The 12772-nt window shown below is 47.2% G+C and overlaps 1 protein-coding gene across 11 annotated transcripts in view; it reads right to left on the bottom strand.

The window, feature by feature from the left end:
- Positions 1–12772, bottom strand: part of LOC137639937 (uncharacterized) — a 94313-nt gene that overhangs the window by 69898 nt on the left and 11643 nt on the right. For 7 of the 11 annotated variants that reach the window (XM_068372239.1, XM_068372236.1, XM_068372233.1 and 4 more), the window contains exon 2: positions 1709–1794. In XM_068372239.1, the coding sequence (XP_068228340.1) occupies positions 1709–1716 (8 nt within the window). In that variant the 5' untranslated portion in view covers positions 1717–1794. Of the gene's footprint in view, positions 1–1708; positions 1798–12772 lie in introns of all 11 variants that reach the window. The other 4 variants (XM_068372242.1, XM_068372235.1, XM_068372244.1 and 1 more) reach the window with 1 other exon arrangement.

Genomic DNA, 12772 nt, shown 5'->3' with positions numbered 1-12772 from the left:
CTATCTATAATTAAGATTCCTAAGGATAATATTTGTAAAGATCATAGGAATGGTTTAGCTCCAAAAGTCTGTTTAACATACTTCACTTCTAAATCTACATTGTCAAGTATAATTTACTTTGTTCTGATTTGGGTCTTGTGTGATCGCGGATCAGTGGACCCGGCCATGAACTAATTACTGTATTGTATTGTATAAAAAAAAAAAATTTCTATTTTTTTTCTTCAATGATCAAATGTAGTCGTGAGCATATATGCATTTTTTCTCATGCATAGGTTACTAAGAATAGGGTTTTGGTGATAAAAAAAAGTGCATCTTTATGTAGTACAGTTCTTAGACTTATCTCAGTACTGTACAGTATTTATTTTCCAAAAATAGGCTATGCCTTTTATTTTATTTTTCTGATTATTAGATTTTAGTAATTTTTATTTCATTAACGTAATAAATTTATCTTTATATTTTAGTATTATTTTCTCAACTCAACATAAAAATTTCAAAGATTAACAAAGAAATGTAGTACTAGTCCCATAAAAACCAGATCGTACTCGAGTATCCATATTTGCTCAAATGAAGAAGCTATCTAAGCTCTCAATTGCTTTTCTGTCTCTTTGCCAAGAACCAGATCAAATGGGGGTGCCTAGTCTTCATATTGCTTTGACTTTTTTTTTGTCAAGAATAATTTGTCTGTGGCCAATGTATTTAATGTAGAGCAGCTGGAAAGTGGGCAGCATCCGGAATTAGGCAATATGCGTGCTATGTCCGGCCGCAGTCCACTAACCCCCTACATCAGGAGGAGATTCAGGAAAGGCTCTGTTTGAGAATGTCCAAACAGAGCTGTCAGATCAATATCGTGTAAACCCAACTGTGTTTCAGGCTTCCATCAAAACATCGGAAATAACTTAGCAGTGATGGAAACTTCTCTCACCAAGATTTCTTTCTGGCTTGAAGTAAGACGAGGACTCCGCTCAATAACTTGAGGTTGAACAAGCAGCAGGTCATGAACTGGAACTCTGAACCTAGGCCAGGGTAGACTAAATCCTCAAAATACAGAACCCTTGGGCAACAGTCTGTCATTAAAGTCAGGTGGCAAAAATCCAGAAAAGTCATAATTAGGATAACTGGACACTTCAGTCAGAAACAGGGCTTTCTACACTAGAAGGTCTAAAAAAGTCTTGGCTGGAACGCTTGGAGCCAACAGTAACTTCTTCAGTAAGCAGAACGCTTGAGACTTACCAGACTTACCAACTCTTTGGGGGATGAATAATATCTTCCTCCCAGAAAGAGGAGGCTAAGAAATGAGGTGCTGAAATTTTCTTCTTCACTCAAGAGTTTCAGTACTACACTGTAATTGTTCAACAGCTATTCTCCACTTGGTAAGGGTAGAAGAGACCCTTTAGCTATGGTAAGCAGCTCTTCTAAAGAGAAGGACACTCCAAAATCAAACCATTGTTTTCTAGCCTTGGGTAATGCTATAACCTCTATACCATGGTCTTCCACTGTCTTGGGTTAGAGTTCTCCTGCTTGAGAGTACACTCAGGCACACTATTTTATATGTTTCCTTATTTCCTTTCCTTACTGGGCTATTCACCGGTTGGAGCCATTGGGTTTATTGTTATAGCATCCTGCTATCCCAACTAGGGTTGTCGCTTAGCTAATAATAATAATAATAATAATAATAACTAAAATTTAATAATCACACCAAGAGACTAACCTGGACATCTTTGATAAGCAGATAAATGTCTGTCATGGAACCATCTTGACTTCTTTTTTGGCTTTATTCCTTATAGCTCGCACCATCTGCTGACAATAAACACACTCATGTCAAATGCCTGGGATATTCAGTTTGTAAGAAACCACTTCAAAACAGTTTTGTTTACATATTCCTGATGATTATAATGACATAGATAAAACAGTTCATAGCAATCATGAAGAAGAAATAAAAAATTACAAATCTAAAAAATAAATTGTATTTTTCCTAACCAAACAAACCTGAATTCTTTACTACTGAAGGTAAAAAATACTGCAGTTAAAATAACCTCTGAACGAAATGTACACAACCAGCAGGTAGTTACCCTGCCGGCAGTGGGGAGGCAATCGCCTCCCCTGTAGCACACTTTAACCTCAATTGCATTGCAGCCGGGACTTACGTTGGGGGTTGGCGACGGCCGGCAAATTTGAGTAAAGAATTCGGGTTTGTATGGTTAAGAAAAACAGAAATTCTTTTTAAAATTTGTCATTTGTTCCTACAAAAATACAAACCATTATTCTCTACTACATGAGACTCATCCTTAGGTGAGAGGAAGTCCCCATTCCAACTGGCTGGAAACTTTATGCGATAACTCACGACTTGAGCATCTGCGATGCTACAAGACAGGGTTCTTTACATCTCATGAACTGCAAGAAAAACAGTTGTCTTTGAGTTGAAAATCTGTGTCCTAGTCTGGGAAAGAGAATGATGCATCTGCTGCATCACATTGTATGCCTGGTACATCACACTTCCCCTCGTAAGAAGTGTGGGGGAAAGACTCCGTACTTGGGTACGGAATAGTCCTAAGTCAAATGGGGCATACCTGCATTGAGATCAAGTCTAGCTGCATGGTTTCAAAGCTGAACCCCAAAAGAGGGGTAGATCAAAAGAAAAAGAAAAGGGCCAGTCACACTATCCTTTTGACCCAGACTCATGTCACCCTTGCCTTAATTTGATGCTAATGGTCCTGTGAAAAGAGCCCAGGGTAATTATTCCACTCACTACATGGCTACAACAGGTCCTGAAGAAGAAACCTGTGGGTCATATCCTGCAGGAATAGGACAGTTAACGTCAACTGACATCTCTCTACCTGTAAAACCTGTCACGGAGAGATTCCAGAAGTGTGGCTAGCTGAGCTTGAGAGCTCTTGGTCCGAGTTCCTTCCGAGGAAGGAATCATAGCTCTGGATGCTAAGTAGCAAATCAGTCCAATGAATACTTCTTGCCAATTTGCGGTCAAACCTCAGAGAACCAGGATCTGAGTGTTGACAGTTCCCAGTTTCTGACCTTCGATATCTGGTACAGAACGATGAGATCTATCCTCATCTCCTGAAGTTTGGAAATTAAGCGAGGAAGCTTTCAGTAGGACTCATCCACTGCTACCAGAGCCAAACGGGAGGCTGCTCTGAGGTTGAGGTCCTTTCCCGTGGATAATCCAAGACTGTTTCCGTGGTCTTCTAACTCAGAAGTATCCTTGCGCAATGCAATCTCTTCTCCATGAAAAAACGCTGACTTCAGTATCACTAGTGTAGAAGCACTATTGTATATGAGATGTCACCGTAAGTATTGAAGTCTTGGCTCCCCTCGCTGGCTGTGGGCATGTTTGAAGAAAACCTTTCTAAGGCTGGCTCTGAACTTTGCGTCTCCTTGCCTTCGATTTTAGTCCTCCTTGCTTCTTTATGTAGGCCACCACCGTGGCGTTGTCGCACATCAGTGCCACGGTGTTCCCCCGGAGTAGATGGACGAACTCTAGGCATGCCCTTCGCACTGCCCTCATTTCTAGAACGTTTATGTGTTGGGTTTTCTCCTCGTCCGTCCAACTTCCTCTTGCTGAGCTTCCGAGGAGATGGGCACCCCACCCCTCCTTGGATGCGTCCGTGAACAGGAGCATCTCCGGAGGGTCGGCTGCGAAGGGCATCCCCTTGAGGGTGTTCGATCTGATGCGCCACCACTCCAGGACTCCTTTCGTCTCCGGGAAAACTGGGATCACCTTGTGGGGGAGTCTCTCTAGTTCCAGAGCTCTTTCAGATTCCACTGGACACCCCTGAGTTTGAGTCTTCCCTGGGGGACCAGTTTCTCCAATGACACGAGGTGGCCTATCAGTCTCTGCCAGTCCTTCGCTCTCCTGGGCTGGCCCGACAGGAAGGGACGGAGGATCTGGTCTAAGTTGTCTAGTCTCTCCCCGGAAGGGAAGGCTCTCGCCAACCGGGAGTCTAGGACCATTCCGAGGTAGGTCATCCTGATGGAGGGTATCAATTGGGACTTCTCCAGGTTGATGATGATACCCAGGACATTGCAGAACCGCAGTAGCTTCGCGCCTTGCTCCCTCAGTACTTCCCCTGAGGCTGAAAGTAACAACCAGTCATCCAAGTACCGAATCAGGCGGATACCCTGTTCGTGTGCCCAGGCTGAGACCGTTGTGAAGACTCTCGTGAAGACCCAAGGTGCTGTTGACAACCCGAAGCAGAGGGTCTTGAACTCCAACGTCTGGGAACCACATTTCACCCTTAGGTACTTCCTGCTGGAGGGGTGAACTGGAATCTGGAAGTATGCGTCCTTGAAGTCTATGGACATAATGAAGTCCCCTTCCGTCAAGGACGCTAAGACCGACTTCGGGGTATCCATCTTGAAGTCGGTCTTGCACACAAACTTGTTGAGGGCTGAGAGGTCTGTGACCGGTCTCCATCCCCCTGTCGCTTTCTCCACCAGGAAAAGCCTGCTGTAGAACCCCGGGCCCGGATCCTTGACTGGCTCTATCACCCCTTTTGCCAGCATCGCTGAGACCTCCTCTTGCAGGACTGTCCTTCTCAAGGGGTCTTTGGGAGCCAACCACTCTGCCTGTTGATCTGGCATTAGGGGTGGGGGGTCTGCTAGGAAGGGTAACCTGTACCCTTCTTTCAGGACTGCTACGGTCCACGGGTGCGCTCCGTGGTCCTTCCATGCTTGCCAAGAATGTCTGAGGCATCCCCCCCACCTGAGGCTTCGGCAGGAGTAGGGGGCCTCTCCCCCATCTTCTTCTAGAGGCGCGGCCTGACCGCCCTCTTCTGGCCGCTGCGTAGGAAGGCCTATACGAAGAATGAGCAGGGGCTGTTCCCCTACTGGAGGGCTGCGGTGGCTGCGACCAGGCCGTAGTAGGGACGTCTCTCCTGGGCTGGCTAGGCGAAGCCCGAGGAGGGTGTAGAACGACGGAGGTGGTTCTTCTGTGGATGGGTCTTCTCGCCGGAGGGGGTCAGGAATCTCCCGTGTCCTTCAGTTTCCTGACCCTTTCAATTGTTTCTTCTTCCGCCTTCAGGGGGAAAATTGATTCGTCCCACAGGGGCAGGCTCCTCAGGGACCTCGCTTCCCTGTCGGGGAGGCGCCTGGTGACTTTACTGAGGACTGTGTCCCTCCTCCGCAGAACCCAGTTGGCGGCCTGTGCGAGGGACTGGTACAACAAGAACTTCAGGGCCTTACCTCCAGAGCTAATCAGCTCCTTCAGTAAGGCCTGGTTCTCTGGGATAGTGAGGTCGTAGGAGAACTGGACGCCTACTAGCGTGGAAGCCCACCAACCCAGCCAAGAAGACACGTTTACGAGGTCCTTAGCTATCTCCTCCATCATAGTCGCTTCTAACGGAGAGAAACAGACTGGTGCTGTAGAGGCCCTTTCTTCCGCTGCTCCTTGGCCTAAAACGGCGACCGCTGGCTCCACCGTGCAAGCACCTGCACCTGAAGCAGCTTGGAGGAACTCTGGGTCTTGGGGGCTTCGGCATGGTTGGCCACGATCTTATTCACGTGGGCCCCTACCTAGCCTAACGTCCCTGGCTAACGGGAGTGCTAGAGAGGGTCTCTGCTGGACGGGGGGATCCACCAGTCTGCTGAGACTAGATTGCCAGAATTCTTCGGAGGAGGGCTCGAGCTCGTCCAACCTATGATGCCTCCTGATGAGTCCTATCACCCTACTGTAGGCTGGCACCTCCGCTGCCGAACCCTCTATATTGTCGTCCAGCTCCTCCGTAGGGCGCCCTACTGCTCGAGACGGGGCCCCTCCGACGGAGGCCTCCGTATGGGGGGAAGGAGACAACTTGGCCTGCTCCAACTCCTGTGGGTCTGGATGTAGGGCGGGCATCGCCGTCGAGACGGGGGCCTCCGTCCTAGGTCTATCCTTCTTCGCAGAGGTCCAGGCATCCGTGGGCCTACTCGATGGAGGGAGTCGCTTCTCACGATCCTGCCGATTCGAAGATAACTTGGGGGTCAGGACGAGGCTGCCAGACCGAAGGGGCGACTCTCTCCGCTGGGCGGATGGAGCCGGAACCTTCGTGGACTTATGCCTGTCCGTTGGGACCTGAAGCGACGACTCCCTCCGTCGGTCGTATCTGCCGCAGGATGCGTACCTCTCTGGCGATCGAGTTCTAGGGTGCCAACTTGAGGAGCTCGGGACTGCTGACAGCTCGATGAGTTTACTGCGTGGGATGACCACCCATTTTTCCCCCGGGGAGCCACTTCTATATTTTCTTCTGGGGGTTCTAGATCGCCTACCCACGTAGCGGGACCTGGAGCGCGACGTCTTCGAAGTTTCCTCCGGGCCTCGTCCTCCGAGGAGCAAGAAAAGACTTCGGTTGAAGAGCCCAACGACTTGTAGGACCTCGCCGGCGGGCCCGACTCGTGTCGCATCGTTGGGGGGTCCACTCGCCGCTCGATGGAAGACGGGGGCTGCAAGAAGACGTCCGGAAGTGTAGCTGAAGGCGCTGGAGGGGAGCGTGGGCGTTCTTCAATGGGGGACCAGGTTCCAAAGCCTTCTTCCATCCTCAACGGGGACCTGAAGGGCGTCTACGGTGGTACCCACGCGAGGGAGTCTGACGGCGGAGAGTCCTCTCTCTCAACGGCACCCTCGGCTGCAAAAGCACCTGAAAAGCACGCCCAAGAGGCGGGAGAAGAGGTAGGAACATTTTTACCCCACATAGGGTCATCTGAGGAGACAGGCCCTGCTTGCACCAGGGCTTCGTCCCCCCCACACACTCCCGACCCTCCCTCAGGCCCCTCAGTTGCCTGGGATGATGCCACAACCCCACTATCCTGCAACTCAGACTCCTGGGGAAGGGCCACAGGCCTCTTCCCCGCAACGGACTTACCTCGTCCCCTACTCTGGGTAGGGGAAGGTGGCAGGGAGGCTCGGTCTGACGACACGCCCGGCGAAGTAAGAGGAGAAGCGATGTTCGGCTTCTTAGGTGACCTCTTCGGCGCCTTCTTCTTTTTGGTGCAGTAACGCACCCACTGCACCTCGTTCCAGGACACGCACTCCGGACACGTGGCCGTAGGGGAACACACACTGCCCCTACACGACGAACACAAGGAGTGTGGGTCTACTTCAGGTTTCGACAGGAAAGCACCACATGATTTACCAGCCATAGGCCAAGGAAAACGACGGGGATGTTCCATGACACACTAGTAACGCACCGCGAGACACAGGAACGCAGAGAGAAAGAATAAGCTAAAGCACAAAGGTACCATGTGGGGACCACGTGAGACACAAAGGGAAGTCGGGGACACAAAGGGTCGCACTAGGTTAGGAGAGCGTTGAGATGATATCGCGACCCGACCAGAGAACTTACTGGAGGTCGAGACCTGAGCAAGCATGCTCTCTGACCCGGGGTTAGCCTCAGGGCGCGTATCACTCCGCCTGAGGTTACCCCTCATAGAAAACGGGACTAGGGTAAACTACACAAAACTCTGGTCGGATGGGAGGAGATCCCAGATACTCCTAAGAAAGTAGTTCGAGGTAAGTACTCCGTGTTGGAACAATATAATTTTATCTTAAAGTACAAGAATTTTTTTTTTAAATAGCAAGACTAAGAGCATTTTACACTTTAACGTCTTAAGCAAATCTTGATGCTTTGCACTCAGGTCACCATACGGTACAAGTGTACTATCATGTAAATGTTTAAAGGTGAAAAGGAACTATACCCTGAAGGAAACTACCATAGAAAGAAAGACCTAACCTACTCACTGGCACTGGTGTGCATACTTGAAACCTAGCTTAGGCTAAACAACTTCACAGACAGATTAGGATAAATTACCTAAATTGAAGCTAAGTCATAGAGTAGACTTTACCACATAAAAGATGCAAGCCAAAGTTACATATATGGTTCCATATTAATAAGTTAGATATATCCCCTAACTCAATTCGGGATTGGGGTAGAACATATGTTACATGCTATCGACCGATCTGCGCTATCTGTCAATTGCACAGCGCCATCCATACTTTCCTCTTGGTAAGGGTAGAAGAGACTCTTTAGCTATGGTAAGCAGCTCTTCTAGGAGAAGGACACTCCAAAATCAAACCATTGTTCTCTATTCTTAGGTAGTGCCATAGCCTCTGTACCATGGTCTTACACTGCCTTGGGTTAGAGTTCTCTTGCTTGAGGGTACACTCTGGCACACTTTTCTATTTAGTTTATCTTCCTCTTGTTCTGTTAAAGTTTTCTTAGATTAAATAGGAAATATGTTATTTTTATAATAAAATAAATTTTTGAATATACTTACCCGGTGATTATATAAGCTGCAACTCTGTTGCTCGACAGAAAACTCTACGTTAAAAATCCGCCAGCAATCGCTATGCAGGTAGGGGGTGTACTTCAACAGCGCCATCTGTCGTGCAGGTACTCAGTACTCAATGTAAACAAAGAACTCAATTTTCTCCTCGGTCCACTGCGTCTCTATTGGGGAGGAAGGGAGGGTCCTTTAATATATAATCACCGGGTAAGTATATTCAAAAATTTATTTTATTATAAAAATAACATTTTTCAATATTTAACTTAGCCGGTGATTATATAAGCTGATTCACACCCAGGGGGGTGGGTAGAGACCAGCAATAAATGTTTACATTATTATGAGCTAAGGATTTTTTATTTCATTTTAGCAGTTATCAAAATAACAAACTTAAAATAAATAAGTACCTGGTAAGGAAGTCGACTTGAACAATTACTCTGCCTTTTTAAGTACGTCTTCCTTACGGAGCCTCGCGATCCTCTTAGGATGCTGAGCGACCCCTAGGAGCTGAAGTATCAAGGGTTGCAACCCATACAACAGGACCTCATCAAAACCTCTAATCTAGGCGCTTCTCAAGAAATGACTTTGACCACCCGCCAAATCAACCAGGATGCGAAAGGCTTCTTAGCCTTCCGGACAACCCAAAAACAACAATAAAACATTTCAAGAGAAAGATTAAAAAGGTTATGGAATTAGGGAATTGTAGTGGTTGAGCCCTCACCCACTACTGCACTCGTTGCTACGAATGGTCCCAGAGTGTAGCAGTTCTCGTAAAGAGACTGGACATTCTTAAGATAAAAAGACGCGAACACTGACTTGCTTTTCCAATAGGTTGCGTCGATTATACTTCGCAGAGATCTATTTTGTTTAAAGGCCACGGAAGTTGCGACAGCTCTAACTTCGTGTGTCCTTACCTTCAGCAAAGCTTGGTCTTCCTCATTCAGATGGGAATGAGCTTCTCGTATTAACAGTCTGATAAAATAGGATAAAGCATTCTTTGACATAGGCAAAGATGGTTTCTTAACTGAACACCATAAAGCTTCAGACGGGCCTCGTAAAGGTTTAGTTCGTTTTAAATAGAACTTAAGAGCTCTTACAGGGCATAAGACTCTTTCTAGTTCATTTCCAACGATACGATAAGTTTGGAATATCGAACGATTTTGGCCAAGGTCGAGAAGGCAGATCGTTTTTGGCTAGAAAACCAAGTTGTAGAGAACATGTAGCCGTTTCAGATGAGAATCCGATGTTCTTGCTGAAGGCATGAATCTCACTGACTCTTTTAGCTGTGGCTAAGCATACCAGGAAAAGAGTCTTTAAGGTGAGATCTTTCAGGGAGGCTGATTGTAGCGGTTCGAACCTGTCTGACATAAGGAATCTTAGTACCACGTCTAAATTCCAACCAGGTGTAACCAAACAACGCTCCTTCGTGGTCTCAAAAGACTTAAGGAGGTCCTGTAGATCTTTATTGTTGGAAAGATCTAAGCCTCTGTGACGGAAGACTGATGCCAACATGCTTCTGTAACCCTTGATAGTGGGAGCTGAAAGAGATCGTTCTTTCCTCAGATATAAGAGGAAGTCAGCTATTTGAGTTACAGAGGTACTGGTCGAGGATACGGATACTGACTTGCACCAGTTTCGGAAGATTTCCCACTTCGATTGGTAGACTCTAAGGGTGGATGTTCTCCTTGCTCTAGCAATCGTTCTGGCTGCCTCCTTCGAAAAGCCTCTAGCTCTCGAGAGTCTTTCGATAGTCTGAAGGCAGTCAGACGAAGAGCGTGGAGGCCTTGGTGTACCTTCTTTACATGTGGCTGACGTAGAAGGTCCACCCTTAGGGGAAGTGTTCTGGGAACGTCTACTAGCCATCGAAGTACAGTGAACCCTCGCTACTTCAAGGTTCGACCATCGCGGATTCACCACTTCGCGGATTTTTTCCATAACCCATATATATACAGTAATATATATATATGTATGCATGTATTTATGTATATATGTAGGTATGTATATGTGTATACATATAAATATATATATATATATATATATATATATACACACACACACACACACATATATATATATATATATATATACATATACATATACATATATATATATATATATATATATATATATATATATATATATATATATATATATATATATATATATATATATATATATCTATATATCTAAAGTAGGAAGATGTGATGTAGTTCTAAGGGAAAAGTATGGGAAATATGTCTGGGTAATAAGCAAAGCTCTACCTCCAGTTTGTTTCTACATTATGATCAGAGATAAATGTAAACAAAACATTGGTTGCCATTTTTTATCGTGCTTTTTAGCATGTTTAGGAAATGCATGATATAAAATCACCTTTAATATTTGTGCCTGTTTTAGTTTAGGGTACTGTAGTACATGCATTAAGTGTTCTGTACATTAAAGGGTAGTTTGTTAACAGTACTACGTACAAGGGAAGGTTTTAAAAGTCTGAATATACATGTTGAATAAATAGGTAAATATGGTGTCACTACTTCGCGGATTTTCACCTATCGCGGCCGCGACTGGAACCTATCTACCGCGATAAACGAGGGTTCACTGTACCTCGGTGAACCATTCTCTCGCGGGCCAGAGGGAAGCAACTAGCGTCAACCTTGTCCCTTCGTGAGAGGCGAACTTCTGCAGTACCTTGTTGACAATCTTGAACGGAGGGAATGCATATAGATCTAGATGTGACCAATCTAGGAGAAAGGCATCTATATGAACTGCTGCTGGGTCCGGGATTGGTGAGCAAAATATTGGGAGCCTCTTGGTCATCGAGGTTGCGAAGAGATCTATGGTTGGCTGGCCCCAGGCGGCCCAAAGTCTCTTGCATACATCCTTGTGGAGGGTCCATTCTGTTGGAATTATTTGTCCCTTCCGACTGAGACAATCTGCCATGACATTCAAGTTGCCTTGGATGAACCTCGTTACTAGTGATATGTCTAGACCTTTTGACCAGGTGAGGAGGTCCCTTGCGATCTCGTACAACGTCAGAGAGTAGGTCCCTCCTTGCTTGGAGATGTACGCCAAAGCCGTGGTGTTGTCCGAGTTCACCTCCACCACTTTGCCTTGAAGGAGAGACCTGAAGCTTTTCCAGGCCAGACGTACTGCCAGTAGCTCCTTGCAGTTGAAATGCATTGTCCTTTGACTCGAGTTCCATATTCCCGAGCATTCCCGACCGTCTAATGTCGCACCCCAGCCTACGTCCGATGCGTCCGAGAAGAGAACGTGGTTGGGAGTCTGAACAGTCAGGGGAAGACCCTCTCTTAGGTTGATATTGTCCTTTCACCAAGTCAGACAAGACTTTATCTTTTCGGAAACCGGGATCGAGACCGCTTCTAGCGTCTTGTCCTTTTTCCAGTGAAAAGCTAGATGGTATAGAAGAGGACGGAGGTGTAGTCTTCCTAGTGACACAAATTGATCCACGGATGACAGCGTCCCTACCAGACTCATCCACAGCCTGACTGAGCAGCGTTCCTTCTTCAGCATCTTCTGGATGGATAGCAGGGCTGGGGGCTGATCGTCTTGTTGTTCAGCAACGTCCTCATCAGAGGGTTCCTCATCCGAAACTGATGAGGAAACGGCAACGGAGTGGGCAACGTCTGGCTCGCTGAATCCGGTCGCACTGGTGGATGCGTGACGGAGCCGGACGCAATATCATGGAACTGCTGCACAGTCTGTGAACTGTCAACAACCATGGGTGCGCGAGGAAGCACAGCGTCAACCCGAAACTGTCTAGACCGTCTGGGTTGTGCAGTCAACACCCTACCGGGTTGCCGAGGTTGACGCACTGCGTCACAACAAGTCACCTCTGCTGGTTGTTGAACGTCCTGAACGTCAACAACCACCTCCGAGCGTCGCTTAACGTCAACGTGCGGCTGGCAACCCACACTGGGTCGCATCGGTGGAGGAACCACCTCAACTGGCAGACGCGAGTAGGTTACCTCAGCGTCAACAGGGCGCACAACCGACCGGTTGGAAGGTTGTTGGCCAGAAGGTTCTTCTCCGCATTTAAGTCCTCTATCAAGGACGCAAGCTTGGACTGCATGTCTTGCAGCAAAGCCCATTTAGGGTCTACGGGAGCAGGTGTGGCAACAGACGGGGTTAGCGACTGAGGCGGAACCGTTTACCATCCCTGAGAAGTTGACCTGTAAAAAACTTGGAGCGTCTCCTGGCTAGGCGCCAGGGAGAGTCTACCAGAATTGAGAAGTCTATCTGGGCAGAGGCATGAACTCCCAAGCCGAGAACTTCTCTCGTGTCATATCAGACTCTCGCTCTATAAACCAGTTTAAAAGAAGGGAAAGCAAAGGCTGTATCCCCCAAACTCCTCCTGGTGAAAAACCAGTCGCCTAGCCAACGTAACGCTCTCTAGGAGAGCGAGAGAGCACTAGCTTAAAAACAACGGCTTCGAAGTAGCTAGGCCTAGTGTAAGCTCTGCCGTTTAGGCGAACGAGGAGCAGCAGTTACA

Source organism: Palaemon carinicauda, chromosome 4, assembly GCF_036898095.1.
Source record: "Palaemon carinicauda isolate YSFRI2023 chromosome 4, ASM3689809v2, whole genome shotgun sequence".
In the NCBI taxonomy this organism is placed as follows: domain Eukaryota; kingdom Metazoa; phylum Arthropoda; class Malacostraca; order Decapoda; family Palaemonidae; genus Palaemon; species Palaemon carinicauda.
This window is presented reverse-complemented; position numbering and strand designations above follow the sequence as displayed.